Consider the following 17,057-nt stretch of genomic DNA (forward strand, 5'->3'; position numbering starts at 1 on the left):
TTGAGCCACCGCGCCCGGCCCCCTTTCCATTTTTCAATTGCTAATTATGACCCAGCACTTTTCCTAAGCTTCAGAACAGTAACATCCCAGAATTCAAGTAAAGAACTAGATCTGCAGCAAGGTGCTCATCCTCTCCTATCAGGGTCCTCTACTTGGAGATTTCTCAGGTTGGTTTTCCCTTACCAGTCTCCCTTCAAAAGGAGGTAAGTGGCTTTCCCACATGTAACAGAAGTAGTACTTTAAAGCAAGCAAAAAAAAAGTCTAAGAACAAACACACTCTAGTTTCCTTAATGCTGTGCTGCAATAACAGTCTTGTGACATCCCGTCCAAGGATATAATGAAGCTGTTGTAATCACTTTATTTCCCCATTTGGATGGCAGTCCTTAACCAACTCTGCTTCCCAGCAAAAAATCAAATTTAGAGGAAATGCATTTGAACTTCACAATAGTTATGTGGAGTTAACTGTTTCAACTTCTGAAACAAGGCCTCTCTTCCTGAAGCCATAAGGCTAACAGTAGAATGAATCCAATCATTGGCCAGATGGGGAGTGTGAAGGAGTAGAACGTATCACTCCCTGGAATACTGTCTTAGGAGAGCTCAGGTATCCAAAGCTCACTTGAGATAAGTGCCCCTCCTACCACCACTGTATCTGGAGCACCCATCAGAAAGCTTTCTGCAAAGAACCGTCTGTTTAGCGTGATGGGGAAAGTTATAAGCTTGGCAAGTGAAGCAAGAAAAAGCTGTTTATATAACCGTAAGTAGCATTACATTCTGAGATCTCTTCTTGGTCCTTCCAGACTATATACACGGCTAAAAATGGTAAAACATAAAGCACAAATGAAATCTGGCATGAGAAAAATATCTGAAAATTTGCTAATACTGACTCAATTTGCACAGGTCCCTCAATTGCTAAAGAACATAGATTCAATGGGGGTTTATACTTGTTCAGATAATGTGGTGGAAAAGATAATGATGATAACCACAAAACTAATAAAAAATATACTAAACAACAGAAACTATTCTTGAAACTTCTTTATATAAACATTCCAATAAAAACTTTTGGCTGCTCTAGTGCATTTGTTTCTTTATTTATACAAGAAAAAAAGAGCGCTCTTCAAATGTTTTGATTAACAACCTTCCTCCAGAGAACTCTTTAAAGAGTCAGGACATATAATAATTGAGCCCAAAGACAGACAGGATTTCCTACTGCACATTTCCAGGACAATTCAGTTGCTTTTTATTGCCATTCATATGAAGAAACCACTGTTCTCAAATTTTATTCACAGAAATTACATTCAATCCAAAACTTAACTGTTTACCATATTTTCTGTATGCAATTATTATATGGAAGTACTAGTTTCCAATTAACTCTTTCAAGTCTTAAAGATATACCAGAAAAAAATATATAAGAAATCTGTTTCCTCTTGTACTAAAGCAGGATAAACTGTATACATTGGTAATGTTATGCTACCTCCACAGACAAGGCTCATTCTGACTTTCGAGTAAAATAGTAAAATGTAAGAGATACAAATTGAAGAAGGCAGGAAGGTAGAGGAGAGAGAAAATGGTAACGTGACTTACGTTTCTCTCTCAGACAATGAAGTGGTTAGCAGGAGCAAGCTTACAAACACCCAGCAGAAGGCAAGGTACAGAGTTGAGGTTTTAATTTGTGGCAAACACACACTGAGATGCCAAGTGGGTGGTACTCCTATGAATCGGGGGTGGGGCTGGGGATGAGAGGAGGGAAATAAGGAGAAGGAGCACTTACTCCGTTAGAAGCTGGTGCAGCTTGTGATAGCCTCGCTCCAAGGCCAAGCTCACAGGCGTCGCCCCTTCCTGGTTGTGGATGCTGAGAGCTCCGCGGCCACCTGGCTTCTGCAACAGGAACCACGTCAACCTCAGCAGTCCCAGTCGCACAGCAAAATGCATCAATGTCTCTCGCGGGCCAGCATCTGTAAATGGGGAAGAAAAGGAACATAAGTGAGGAAAATATAAAAACAAAAGCAAACAAAGATAAAGACAAGTTATGTAAGCACTACTGTCTCCAAGCGCCTAAGACTGTAAAGTTAAGCTACAATGTACAGTGTGAACAGCTTTATTGTGGCCAGATAGAATCAGCCCTCAAGTAAAGGCAAAACAAAGCTACAAAAGCTGAGAAAGTATAGGACACAAAATCTTCAACTGAACACAGCCCTGCAAAAGAGAATCAGGCCATTTCTGTATTCTGACTTAATATACAGTGTTTGTTCAACCAATTTCACAGGCAGGCATATAAAGGTGACCCCCACACACATTCTTTTACTCAAATAATAATAACAGAAGCAAATGCAGCCCCACAACATGAGGTCCAAGGGGGAATAGCTGTTGGGACTTAAATGGGTGTATCATAAATGGTATAATTACTTTTTAAAAGAACACCCAGACAGGAGTTGGCTAGTTAAACACTAAAAACAGGTTCTGCTTGTTCAGTACACATGGGTCTTTTTATTCCTCCACAATAAGGGCAAATCAAATTTCTGGCACTGCCAGCTTTGTTTATTTGTTTAATGAGAGGAAGAAATGCATCTTCTGGCACAATAAGGAAGACTAACTTTAAGACAATCCATTAATAACTGCAGAAAGGAAAATGTTTATTTCACTTGAAATAAAGGCTCCCTCTTAGTAAAGTGAGTCACTCTGAAAGTGATGGAATGAGGAAGGGCTTGTAGTTAGACAAATCTGGGTTCGAATCTGGCATTTACCATCTGTGTGACCAAGTGCCATTCATGTAACATCTCTGAACTTCACTTTCTTCATCCCTAAAGTGAGATACCAACACCTCACTCATAGAGTTGTACCGAATGAGAAGAGGTAGGTGAAATGCTAGTATTATGACTGGCTTTAGTAGATATTCATTAAATCCCAGTTCCCGTTTCCCTGCTCTCTTCACTGTCCTCTTGGGACATCAAATTACATTCAAGGTTCACTAGCAATACTCTCTTCCTCAGCAGTCCTCTGTGCCCAACCTAGGATGACACGAACTAAGATCTTTGCAGGGATGCCACATATGGCCCCACAAGGCTGTATTACACTCAACTCCAGGGAGCTGGAAATGGCACCCTGAAGTTGTGCCTGCCTCACCTCAGCTATCATCTCTCATTCTTCATGGCTTCTCACGGGTCTAAACTTCTTCACTGAGCACTCAGACTTCTTGGACCCCAGTGGTTTTCTCCTTACTGTGAAGTCCTCAAATGCTTCTATACATGAGTATCACAAAGGAATCAACAGATTTTTGAAGCTGTGACTTTACACTGAATTATGCTGTTTCCAAATGTCATCTGTGTATTAGTCTGGTATCTCTATTTCCAAGTTAAATTTCCTTGGAAGCACAATTTTTCATATTGTATATTTTCCCTACAGAACTGTATATGCACGGACCAATTCAGGATTTATAGGGTGTTTAACCAGAGGCATGTGGCTGGAAAGATTATGCCCCAGAAGCAACAACTACATGTGCAGGTACAAATTTTAATAATCAACACCTCTGAGCAGGTAGCAAGGCCAGACAAAAGGACAAATAGAATCCTCACAAAAGATCAAATAGTACCATCTAACTTGTGTCTTACAGTTGTTCTGACATCCTTATCAAAAACAAAAGAGCTAATGAGGCACTAACTAGAAAATCCGTGATTCTTTAGAGGCTAGTTATTTCCAACCTTGAATCAGTTGTTTCTTTACCATCCTCCCACAACCACTCTTGTGATTTGTTATTTGTTCTGAGTCAGCTCAGCATTTGAGTAGAAATCCCAATACTACGGCCACGCGCCTGCTCAGAAGCTGATGCCCTGACCTCTGCACTGCATCCTCTCTCAATTTCTTAAAGTCTTAGCAACTGGTACCACATCTGCTTTTGTGTAGACCCTTTCTGAGGATAACAGATTAGGAGAAAACAATGTAGTGAGGACCTGCTATGCACCATGCACTGGACTAGGCAGTTTATGTCAACTTTTTCCATTCTATCTTCACAGTAACCCTATGAGACCTGGTTATCTTCACTGTGCAAATGAAGGCAGATTCATAGAATAACTTGCCCAGAGTCAGAATCAAGATTTAAAATGGAAAGTTCTTCTGTCTTAAAAAAAAAAAAAAAAAAAAAAACCTTTTCCATTACTCCACCCTGTTTCTTTTTGTTAGGAAATAAAACCACAAAGACAAAATCAAGCAATCATACAAGCAAGCTAAGCTAATGTGGTTTAAAAAGCACCTTTTTATGTTTTCCTCAAACATTTTATTAACTTTTCCAACGTACACATAGTTCAAAGAATTACACAGCAAATAACCAGACACTCACTCAACAACCTACATCCTACAATTAATGTTTTTCTATATTTGCTTTATTATATATATCCAACCATTCTTCCTTCTATTTCCCCATCCACTCACCTTATTTTTATGCATTTCAAAATAAGTTGAAGATATCAGTCCACTTCACCCCAAAATACTTCAGCGTGCATATAATTAACCAGCATTCAATATGTAGTTACAATTTTAGGTGATTTATACATATACAATGAAATGCAAATGGTACAGTATATCCATTTGATTAATTTTGACAAATGCATATACATGTGAACCCAAACCTGTATCAACATAAAGAAAACTACCAACATCTGAAAAAGTTCTTTTGTGCCACTTTCCAGTTATTCCTCTCCTCCTTATTCCTAGAGTTAACCACTGTTCTGAATTTTTCACCTACGTTAGTTTTGCCTGTCCTACAACTCCATATAGATGAAATCATAGAATGTATACTCTTGTGTAAGGCTTCTTTGATGAGCATGTTTGAGACTCATCTACATTGCTGCACATAGCAGTAGTACATTTCCTTTCATTGCTGAGTAGTCCACTGCACGCATATACCCTCAGTTTTAGGTATTCTCCCATTAATTCCTCACACATTTTTGATTCAGGGGTCACATGAATTAGGTTTGTAGAAGAGGCCAAGGTGCAAAGGGATAAACAAATGAATATATGAATGTAGTTTCCTTTAGTCTGTGTTGTTTTAAGAGCATGAAAGCTTCCATCACTGCTTTCTTCCTTTCGTATTTAGACTGTAGAGCTCAATAATTTAGGATCAATCTCTGTTCTCTTTTCTCTACATCAGTACTCCTCTGTATTCTGAGTTATTCAACTTTGTTTTTTTAGATCACTAATGGCCTTTCCTACAGTATCAATTGGGTCCTTTGTCCCCAGTGTGAATTAACTGTGCTTTAGGATTCTGGATGTCTGCATCATTTTTGCCAACTCACTCCCCTTCCATCCTTGTCGTCATAACAATAGCTTTGCTGCAGATGTAATTAAAGCCCCTAACCAGTTGATCTAATAAGGGAGGTTATCCTGGATTATCTGGGTAGGCCTGACTGTATCAACTGGAAGGCTTTAAAAGCAGGGCTTAGGTTTCCCCTGGAGAGAAGGGATTCCATCCCACCTGTGGAGGACAGCACTAGCCTGTGCCTGTGGAGCTCCATCTCACCCACAATCTCCCCTTCCTCACATGATATTTTGGCCCATGTTGGTGGGCTGACTTTGCCCATGATCTTCCTTCCCCATCCTGCCCTACAAATTTTGGACTTATTAGCCAGGCCTCACAATCTAAGGCACCATGCCTTATAATAAATCTTAACATATTATTTCTCTTAGTGGTTCTGCTTCTCTACTTGAACAGTGACTGATATACTCACAAAACCTACTTTTCTCCTTGCTGTCTCCTTTTCTAATTTAATAACAAATCTGATTTTATTGAGTTCTTTAAAGGACAAATGGGAAATATCATCTAAATTTTTTTGTTTCTTACAGAAAGCCTACTCGGAAAATCTTCCATCTGAATACTTATGATACTTTACCCTTTTCTTTATGCTGTAATGTTATTTCATAGACCCCATGTTGGCTGGCTATCCTGTTTAACCATACTTAATTGGAAAGATGTCTGTAGGCTTCGCTTCTATCCACAGAGAAGGAAGGTAGAAAATGTCTCATGTCCTGCTTTCTATTTATTTATATGCTAGACACACCTATCACACACCTTCCCTCAGATCTACAAAAAAGTCGATGTGCCTAGTAGGTATTCAAGCATGATGAGCCTGCTAGAGAGTTGTGTCTTTTATAAATGGTCAGATTCTCTAAGTAAAATGTTCTAAGTTCTGAGATCAGTACAATAATTAAGGACCACTTTTCTACCCTATCAATCCACCCAGCAAGCCCTGCTCACAGTACTCTTCGAATCTATACCTATGATTCCAAAATCACCATTCTTTGTACTATTCTGGACTACCTCTTAAAAAACCGAAAGTCCCACATGACGCAGGAATTCTCAGCTGCATGTGAAAGGAAGGAGAACAGGCCACTGTGAGAAAATGCGGTTGTGGAAAAATGAGACTTGTAACCTTGTAACAAAAACAAGGTTTGAGAGGCAACAAAACCTTTTGGAATTCAACTCCTGCCACTACTAGTCTTGGGATCAATAAATACTAATCTTCTGCCAAGGAAAAAAAAATCACTAGCAGTTTTAAAATATGTTATTTTCTTTTCAGCAGTGATAATAGCTGAAAAAATACACAAACACTAATGTAGCCAAGAAAAAATTTTTATGAAAAGCTATCAAACACTCTGAAGGTGGGTGGGAACTGAATCATCAAAAGATTATGGTGGGCGACCTATTAACCAACATCAGATACATAGAACTGGGAATTCTACACAGGTTGTTCTTACTGTAGTTTTTCCTAAACCTGTCTTCCACCTCTCCACCCAAATTTCTCTTTGAGGGGAGAATTCTTGCCCCCAAAGATGATCATATCTTTTTTTCACTTGGTTATACAATATCATGAGTAAATAAGAATGAAGATTTCCCCCAGGACATTTCTCCCTGCTTCCTCTAGAGCAAGTCTGCAGTGGGCCCACCCTACATTATTTGGGAGTTATGCTGATTGCTACTGCACAAGGGTCTCTCAGGGAAAACACCCTCCTAATTTACCATTTTCACTAACCACCAAGCTGAGAAACTAAGTGAGACTTGAAAAACGCAGAGGAAAAAATGTCCTTGCCCCTCCACTCACACTGCACCCAGATGAATCCTTATCACCTGCATTTAAGGCAGAACTGTGGCAAACAGTACAACGCAGAAGCTTGTTTATATAACTAGGGATGAGAGAACATTTGGAAGATTCAAAAGAACAAATTCCCTCCCTGTTCATATTTAAAGTGAAGATTAATTTTTGTAACAAGCATAACATCAATGTTTTTTTGTCTCTAAAGGGTACATTCAAAATGAATAGCTTATAAACTAGCACACATTATCAGAATACACTTTCCTCCATTTCACAGATTGAGGAAATTAAGTAACACAGAGATTAAGTATTTTGCACAAACTCTTGCAATGAAGCCAGGATGCAAACAGACTGACTCCAATGCCCCTGCTTTCCCCACTTTGCAAGAGCAAAGTTAAACCCAGAATTCTTAACTTCATGCTCATGCCTGAAGTTCAGGGAGACTTAAGAAATTTGTCATATGTAAATGTGTGCAGGTAGGCAACTATAAACATTTTTTTTCTGAGGAGAAATCTGAGCAATTTCCAAAGAAGTCACTGACCTGAAGAAAGCTAAAAAGCACTACAACTGAACAATTATAACAGAAGGAGGATTAGCCATAATTCTTACATACTATTTTGTATAAGTATTAGGCTAGCATACCTGTAAACATCCTAGCTTTCAGCAGCAAGAAGTCCTGTTACATAACAAGGTTTCTTATTTATCTGTATTACCTCAGGCATCATGGTTACTTTGTACCTTTCTCCTTTAAATACCTATTTAAAAGTATTTGATGTTCAACTCATTCACGTGAACAGACTATTCCACTACATTCCTCCCTCAACAGCAGGCACGATGAACTCTTTTTTTTTTTTTTTTTTTTTTTTTTAGACGGAGTCTCGCTTTGTCGCCCAGGCTGGAGTGCAGTGGCCGGATCTCAGCTCACTGCAAGCTCCGCCTCCCGGGTTTACGCCATTCTCCTGCCTCAGCCTCCCGAGTAGCTGGGACTACAGGCGCCCGCCACTTCGCCCGGCTAGTTCTTTGTATTTTTAGTAGAGACGGGGTTTCATCGTGTTAGCCAGGATGGTCTCGATCTCCTGACCTCGTGATCTGCCCGTCTCGGCCTCCCAAAGTGCTGGGATTACAGGCTTGAGCCACCGCGCCCGGCCTCACGATGAACTCTTAACTGATGCTACTCTCCCCTTACTGTACCCAGTGTTCCTAGATTCTAATCAACAATTAATAGAAGAATTTAAACTGCAGAATGTGAATTGAGCACACAAAATCAGATTCCTGATCCCAGTTGTTGACTTAAAGACAGTTCTATCAAGTCACTTGCATCCATTTCACCATGCAAAATATACAACTAACTTACACAATTTCTTTTGCTATTATTTTAAATATATGTACAATAAAATTCACCTTTGGGGGTGTACACTCCTATGAGTTTTAACACATGCATAGATTCTTATAGCCACCACCACGAACAAGATGCAAAACAACTCCAACAACCCGAAGAATTCCCTCATGATCCCTCTGTGCAGTCAGACTTTTCCCCTACTCCCAGCCCCTAGCAACTACTGATCTGTTATTTTTTTCTATAATTTTGCATTTTCCAGAATATCATATAAATAGAATCATACAGTATGGAACCTTTGGAAACTGACTTCATTTTCCTAGCATAATGCATTTAAAATGCATCCAAGTTGTTGCACACATCAACAGTTTGCTTCTTTTTATTGCTGAGTAGTATTCCATTGTATGGATATATTACAGTTTGCTTCTATATTCACTCAGTGAGGGAAATCTGGGTTATTTCCAGTTTTTTATGATTGTGAATAATGCTACTATGAGCACATCTGTGCACAGACTTTTTGGTAACTATAGATTTTCATTTCTCTAGGATAAACACCCAAAAGTGGGATTACTGGGTCATATGCTAAGTGTATGTTTAACTTTAAAAGAAACTGCCAGATTTTTCCAGAGTGGTTATACATTTTGCATTCCTACAAGCAACATAAGAGATGTTCTTCATCTTTGCCAGCACTTGGTATTCTTCATCTTAGCTGTTATGATAAATGTGTAATGATATCTCATTGTGGTTTTAATATGTATTTCCTTCCTTAAGTGTTCAAATTTGGTTTGGCCTTTGTTAGCACTGCTTGAGCAATTTTGTGCAACAGAAAATTTACCAGTACACTGACAGTACAAAAAATATTAAAGCTGGCCAATTCCCTCCTATTAAAGACAAGGAAGTTAAGGCCCAAAGAGAGGAAGTGGCCAGGCGCAGTGGCTCACACCTGTAATCCTAGTACTTTGGGAGGCTGAGGCGGGTGGATTGCTGAGCTCAGGAGTTCAAGACCAGCCTGGGCAACATGGTGAAACCCCGTCTCTACTAAAATACAAAAAAAAGTAGCAGGGCATGGCGGCATGTGCCTGTATTCCTAGCTACTTGGGAGGCTAAGGCAGGAGAATCACTTGAACCCAAGAGGTGGAGGTTGCAGTGAGCCGAGACTGCACCATTGCACTCCAGCCTGGGTGACAGAGCAAGGCTCCATACCAAAAAAAAAAAAAAAAAATAGAGAGAGGAAGTGATATGTCCAAAGTTTCAGATGTTTGCTGTTTCTAATAGTTGTTTTTAATCATGGTAACATAAACAAAACTATCCAACTCCTGGACCCCTCTTTAAACAAGACAAAACAAAACCATAAAACACCATAAGCCCCACAAATAACTAACGCAGTACTATCTTGACACTTTGTGAAAGGCAGTCAGAATACACATTCCCGTATCAATACAGAAATGGAAGGAGCTAGAGGTATTAAGGCCATCACCAGGTTTCTGAAGAGGCACTCACACCTTATATAATGTCAAATATTCTGATCTCTAAATATTAGCAAGACAGAAGTTTCTTGGACACTATACTTAAAAAAAAGAAGAAGAAAAGGACAAATCCTTTCTTCCTTGATTTGATACTTCCTTTCAAGTTTTACCTGGGCAGGACTATCCAGGTAGTATCTGACAGTATGCACCTGATAGTATGGGACACTGTTCAGATGGCTGATCACAGTCTTAACTGTTACATTTAGTAGATTTAAGAGAATCAAAGCTGGCAAAGACCTCTTTACCATTCTTCCGTGGAAGAAGACAAAACTCATCTGAGTGTAGAAACTATGCCATGGCTCAGGCCCCTGTGGGTATTCCTCCTCAGGAACTTCTCACCTGTGGAGAGGGTGACTTGTGGTGTGCTCACCCAACAAAATTCAGTACTCAAGGCTGGGTAGACTCTACAGGGCCGTGGAGTGACTGACCAGCTCTTTCACTGAAGACATAGAAAGTACAAGCAGACCCTTCTGGCAGGAGCTCTAACATCAGGCTTCCAATCTAGATTTCATCAGTAATAAAGTAAACATTTTGATCTCTATCTCAGGACTCCTAAATTGTTCGATTGAACTCAGAAGGGAAACCGGATGTTACTTACTGAACTCCAGGTACACATTATGTTTCACTTTAAAACATCTATACTATACAATTATAACATCAAGTAGATGTCATTTGCTACTAGAATTATGTGGGAAAACCCTTGTTTGAGTAAGAGGACTTACTATGTAAATGTTTTTGAAAAAGTGGAGTTCTGGCCGGGTGCAGTGGCTCACGCCTATAATCCCAGCACTTTGGGAGGCTGAGGCAGGTAGATTACCTGAGGTCAGGAGTTCGAGGCCAGCCTGACTAACATGGTGCAACTCTGTCCCTACTAAAACAAACAAACAAACAAAATTAGCCGGGTATGGTGGCACATGCCTGTAATCCCAGCTACTTGGGAGACTGAGGCAGGAGAATCACCTGAACCCAGGAGGTGGAGGTGGCAGTGAGCCGAGATCACGCCACTGCACTCTAGCCTGGCCAACAACAGCAAAAGCCCATCTCAAAAAAAAAAGAAAAGTCCTTTCTTCAGTGAATTCTCATAGAGAGGGCCAACAGATAAGTCAGTAAGAGTGACACTAACCTGGTTAAGGAAGTGTGTGGTTTCTCAGAGCACACCCTGTTCTCATGCTCCTCCCACTCACTGCCCAATCTTTCCTCCCCTTCACTTCCAGGCTATCTTAGAGAACTTCAGCATATAATAATGAAAACCATGTCTTTGATCATTAAACACCAAAAAGTAACTCTGCTGCTCTCCTCACGAAGAACGTGTCACTTTCTATACTTGAGAGATCATGTCTGAAATCCAGACCCACAAGAAGGTGATGTGCCACTCTCCTTGGGTAGTCCCTAGGGTCATTTTGCTGCAACAACATGCTTAACAGCTCAGCTGAAGAACTTAGAAAAGATGCCATGGAGGCCACCTTCCTACAGTAGTTCTAAGATTTACTCAGCCGCTGTGGAAGACCTGAATATGATGACTACAGAAAAGCAGCCCCATTACAAAAACAGAAATATCACAAACTTAAAGTTTGTTTGTAGATCATATAAATTCTCACCATGCAAACTCTGATCTGTCCCCAACACATTCCACTCCGCGGGCAGCTTCAGGTGCCTGAATGCCAGCACTACCTTCTTATCAAGGGAATTCACATCCCCAGATGGGGGTCCTGACTGGTCAAGAAAACGGGTAAAGTTCAGAGCCTGCTGATTTCCAGCACTGGTTGCCAGGAATTGAGCTGCATCATACGCTTCATCCTGGATGAAATGAAAGTCTTCTTCAGCCACCACAAACACAGGAAGGCCCTCTTTGGAAGCACAGAGCTGCACCTTCACTGTCTCACAGCAATCATGACCTAAAGAAAACACAGGCAGCAAAGAAAACAGTATTAGAGCCTCACTGCTGAAACGACGCTGGTGAATCCTCTTAGCTCTTATTTCATGACATACAAATTTCTCCTCCTAAAAAACACCCCTCCTTCCTCTTAAGCTCTGACAGCATTTTTCCAAACTTCTTAAAACTCCATTTTCAGCTTTTAACATTATTTGCAAATATGAGTTCCCTTAACAAAGAACAAAAAACTCTGTATCCCAGCTTTCACCATGCCTATAATATGGTATCTGGAACTGAACAGGCTCTGAATATCAACAAGGGCTATTCAGTTTAAACAGATTTAAGAATGAAAGCTGAAGGACCGGCAAGGCCTAGCATACGATGGAAAGTCCAATAGCTACTGAACTAAATTAGATCTGAAAACATAACAGGAAAAAATATCACTCATACAAGTTATATAGGAAGAATTTTACAGATTCACTAGCACTTGCTTTATTATCACAATACAAAGGCTCACATGATGAAGCACTTGGAAAAGTACACAATTACTTGATTTTATTTTACTACTATGAGCAATCCAAGGCCTAAAAAATAAATATTGATTTTTGTTCTCAGATACACATTCTTTCCCATCTCAGCCACTAATGTAATGAGGACTTCAATGAAATTACCTGGTTTGCATGAGGATAATGCAATGCTGTGGCTGGGAGCCCAGTTCAGGAAACGCAAACATGCCAAGGACTCCATGGTGCCCAGTGTACAGACTGGCAGGCACCTCAGGAGTGGTGATTGGAGGCAGAAAACTGCATGCCACTGCAAAGAGCTCGGCTGAAGTCAGGTCAGCAAGATTTAACACCACATGTCTACGGGTAAGACCTTCTTGGAGGATTGGGCTTTCTTTTGAATTTTTAGCCTCACAGAATTAAATATTTCCAATATTCAGAATATACTCATCACAACGCGTATTGTATTTCCCCTGTTTCCACACACTGATCTCAAACAGCCAGAACTATGCTCCTATCATCATCTTTCTTCCATTATCTTTCTGATGACAAAAAAGGAAAGAAAGTAAAGTTCATGTTTTTGTTTGGGTGATACCACTTCGTGCTCTGCCTGATTAATCACGGGCACCCCATGCACATGCCACTTCCCTGAATCTCTAACATTCAGGCCACTCTTCTACAGCTAAGGGCATGTAGAGAAACCCTTTATATGGTCCCTGAGACTGAATTTCCATACCACGGGCACAGGCCAACAGAGGTTTCAGACTTGGAACAAACTAAGCTTTCTGCTGTCTTTGAAAGAGACAATGTTTTTTCCATGTTATCAGAATAATAAATAAGTTGATTTTCCACATGCTTTTTTCCCAAGGGCCTCCTTAAGCCCTTCATCCTGTGGCAAAAGAAATCTCTCACTGCTGTGTACTTCTAGGATGGTAGGAAGTATTTGCCAAGCAAGTACCTAGTACACATCAGGCATCTGAGTCATTTCTCTCCACAACAATTTTATGAGGCATGTATTGTCCTCAATTTATGATTAGAAACTGAGACTTAAAGAAGTAACTTGCCCCATGTTACACAGATATTAAGGTGCAGAATTCACTATTCAGAGTCAAGGCTGATGCCAAAGGACATGGTCTATTATAACAGGAGGCAAGGGTTTTGTATCACATTGCCTATCAATAGGGCAATGTGTTTGAAGAGGAAGAAGGCTAAGAGCTAAGTCCCTGCCTGAGAGGAGCCTAACACTTGGAATGATGGGCTAGTATGACTTTTAAGCAAGAATAATTGGTTCATGAACCATGAAGATAAGTCTTCACATGAACACTGAATCCACACGATAGTCCCACTGCCTTCCAAGTCGAATTCCTTCTAAAGGCTGTAGGAAGCCGAAACATCCTCTGCTTGGTGTGTGTGTGCAAGCGCGAGCATGTGCATACGCATGCACACTTTATAATAATATATACGTGGTATTTATACATTTAATATATGAAAGAGAATTAGGGGGAAAAAGCAATATTTTTTTGAAGGGCAGCCAGCCTAACTACACAGACATCAATGTTAGCAGAAACAAGCCAAATGATTCCTTTAGTAAGGTTTGTCTATTTTTCTAGCAGAAAATGTTTCCTTTAAAATATTCTCTAACATCTGACTCAGTTTTATTCAAGAGCTAAAAGCTAGACATCCATCAAGTCCAGGCACTATGATCAGAAGGTGAAGATGAGTAAAGTAAGGAGTCTCAATTCCTCAGAGATTTAAGGTCCATAACAGAGAATCAAACAAGATGCAGAAAACTGCAACGTAAGTCAAAATGAGAGGACTTCTACAAGAACTTTCCTATCTAAAATATCTAAATATCTAAATACAGTGCAATTTGGGGAGAGGAGTGGTGCATTCCATATGTGGGCAAAAGCAGGAAGATTTCACAAAGGAGATGGCAATTAAGAAGGACTTAGGCCAGGTGTGATGACTCACATTGTAATCCCAGCACTTTGGGAGGCCAAGGCAGGCAGATCGCTTGAGGCCAGGAGTTCGAGACCAGACTGGCCAACACAGCGAGACTCTGTCTGTACTAAAAACAAAAATTAGCCAGGCATCTGTAGTCCCAGCTACTAGGGAGCCTGAGGCAGGAGAATCGCTTAAACCTGGGAGGCGGAGGTTGCCATGAGCCAAGATCGTGCCACTGGACTCCAGCCTGGGAGACACAGACCCTGTCTCTGAATAAATAAATAAATAAATAAATAAATAAATAAACAAACAAATAAATAAATAAATAAAATCTAGAAGGGGCCTCCTAAATTCTTTAATATTATCACCTGAAACATCATACATAGCCTCACTTAATTTCCAAATAAACTGATGGTGGATGGATAAACGATGGATGGATGGAGTGATATGTATGTCAGTCAGGAGAACTGCTTTAAAGAAGAAATGCTGTGGTTCGTCAATAGAATCAATATATAGCATTGTACCATTTATCCAAAATTAAGCTAATCTGTAAACTTCTGGAAGTCCTTTGCGGTAGATTTGAATAAATGTCAATAAAGACCAAAATTTCACAATTCAATGATGATGATGTAAGTAATCTGAGATCCAAATTGAATTATGCTTTCAAACCTTAAATTCACAGTGCCTTAGAAGAGAGATTACACTATGTAAAACAGAATATCCACTGCCGTACCCATTTAACCAGTCCTTTTCCTTTCTTATCACTTTCCTTCCTCAAGCCTATGCAAAGATGAGAAACCTGAACCCTTGAATCAGAAAGGGAGTCACAATACCACTAAAAGTAAACATCATTCACACGGCAAAAAGCCATGATGAAGCAAAGTTACCTTACCCAAAACTGTGAAGTGCCAAAGTAAAGTATCTGCACAGAAATTTGTCTGGAATTGCTAAAATGACTGTTTACTGAGGCAGAATGGGATGAGGGCGAACTACAGGGAGAGAAACAGAACAAGGCGTGATGGGTGTGTGCATGTGGGGGTGTTGTGCTTGGCAACACCAGTACGATTATCTCTTTCTGCTGCATTAGCAGAGTTTGTTAGCAGATGAATGGATGGATGTGTGAGCTACTGTCAGCTCTGTGTACAACGAAAATCAAACTGTATAACAGAGAAGGAAGAATGTCAGAAATAGCCATGAAAGAGATATCTCAGAAACTGTCCAATTGTTAATCCAATGTTTTCCCTTCAGATATGAATTCAAAATCTGAAGAAGAGACTATGAATCATCTTAAGTAAAATATGCCATAAATCTGGAATTTGTTTGGTGTGATTAGAGGCTTCTTTTTCAAAAGAAAACCTGAGGGTTAAAAGATGAGTGGGGAACTCAGGGTTTCCTGGATTAGTCTTTATTAAACTTAAGAGCACATTGGAAGCATTACTACTGATCAAGAATAAAGTACCTCACCCTACTGTCTGGAAATCAACCATACCAGGTTGGCCTACTGTCTCACATTAATGTTTTCCATTAGGCTCAAGTGGCTCTCAAGATTATTTTTTAATTCCTATAACCTTTCTGATAAAGCACCTGGGGGGGATATCAGCATTTTTTAAAAAGTTACATAATACAGACTCAATAATAAAACAAATCACGCCATAGGCCTACACCAAACCTCTTACTATCATAAATTAGCTCTAGAGACACGACAATTTGCAAGAGGGCCATTAGTCTTATGACTGCCTTTGTACATAAAGACTGCAGGGTTATTAACAATGTCTACAATTACACTGCAAAGACACGGGGATGGGAAACTGTATCCAATTTGATATAATAACCACAATCTAACTTTCTGCATAAAAACAGAAGCTGCAGTAGGAAGAACAATAGCAGGATTTTCAATTAGTTCCATGGCGTTTTTCCTTTCATTCAATTTCCTGGTAACAAGAAAGGAAAATAAAAATCCCAATCTTTTTTTAAAAAGGGAAGTTTTGAAAATTTTACTGAATTTCTGAAGGCAGTTACTCTAGAGGATTTATAGAGGGGAAGGAGAGAGAGAAACTATTGGAAGAAACATGGCCAAACTTTAATTCCATATTTTAAATTATGAATTAATTTCTGAACTTCTCATACTATCAAGTCCACTTACAAGACAAATATAAATTATGGGGTGGGAGAAGTCTGCTCCCAGCTGAGTACATTGTAGGGATCCTCCTCAAGTATGCTGGCAATTAGCTGTCAAGTACAAAATATTAGGTTTGAACTCCAGCTCCACTTCAACAGATTTGGTTATCCTGAGAAAGTCATTCAACCTTGAAGCCTGTTTTCTTTGTACACAAAATGAGAACACCATCAACCTTATGGATTGTGCACAAAGTACCTGGCATAAAATGGGCATCTAAAACTGGTAGTTTTTATCATTAGCTATTAAAGTGCTTCTGTTTAGGAAACTCAAGGAAAACAGATCCCTAACACTCTACAAAGAGCTTCTGCAGCATGGCCCAACAAAGCTTGCCATTGGCACTGCAGAAATAACAAAATAAAGAGAGGAGGGAAAGAATAAACAAAAACACAGGAGCACCTAGGTGAGAAACAAAAACTTAACTACTGATGGTCCTCTTAAAATCATCTAATCTGCACCTTTTTTTATGCTGGCAGGTCAGGAGGTGTGTGTGTGCGAGGTTGGGAGAGCTCTCCGGCAGGCTCCTTCTCACTATATGGAGCACCGCACCCATGGAAACGAAATATTGCTACTGATAAACAAAACTGCTGAAGTACAGCCCAAGAATTACTTCATTTCCT

The 17,057-nt window shown here is 39.8% G+C and overlaps 1 protein-coding gene across 3 annotated transcripts in view; it reads right to left on the reverse strand.

The window, feature by feature from the left end:
* The window catches only part of AKAP13 (A-kinase anchoring protein 13), a 356,454-nt gene that overhangs the window by 196,910 nt on the left and 142,487 nt on the right, over positions 1-17,057 (reverse strand). For all 3 annotated transcript variants that reach the window (XM_025390973.1, XM_025390974.1, XM_025390972.1), the window contains exons 4-5: positions 11,540-11,836; positions 1,769-1,952 (exon numbers count right to left, since the gene is read on the reverse strand). In XM_025390973.1, the coding sequence (XP_025246758.1) occupies positions 1,769-1,952; positions 11,540-11,836 (481 nt within the window). The remainder of the gene's footprint in view (positions 1-1,768; positions 1,953-11,539; positions 11,837-17,057) is intronic.

This window comes from Theropithecus gelada, chromosome 7b, assembly GCF_003255815.1.
Source record: "Theropithecus gelada isolate Dixy chromosome 7b, Tgel_1.0, whole genome shotgun sequence".
In the NCBI taxonomy this organism is placed as follows: Eukaryota; Metazoa; Chordata; class Mammalia; order Primates; family Cercopithecidae; genus Theropithecus; species Theropithecus gelada.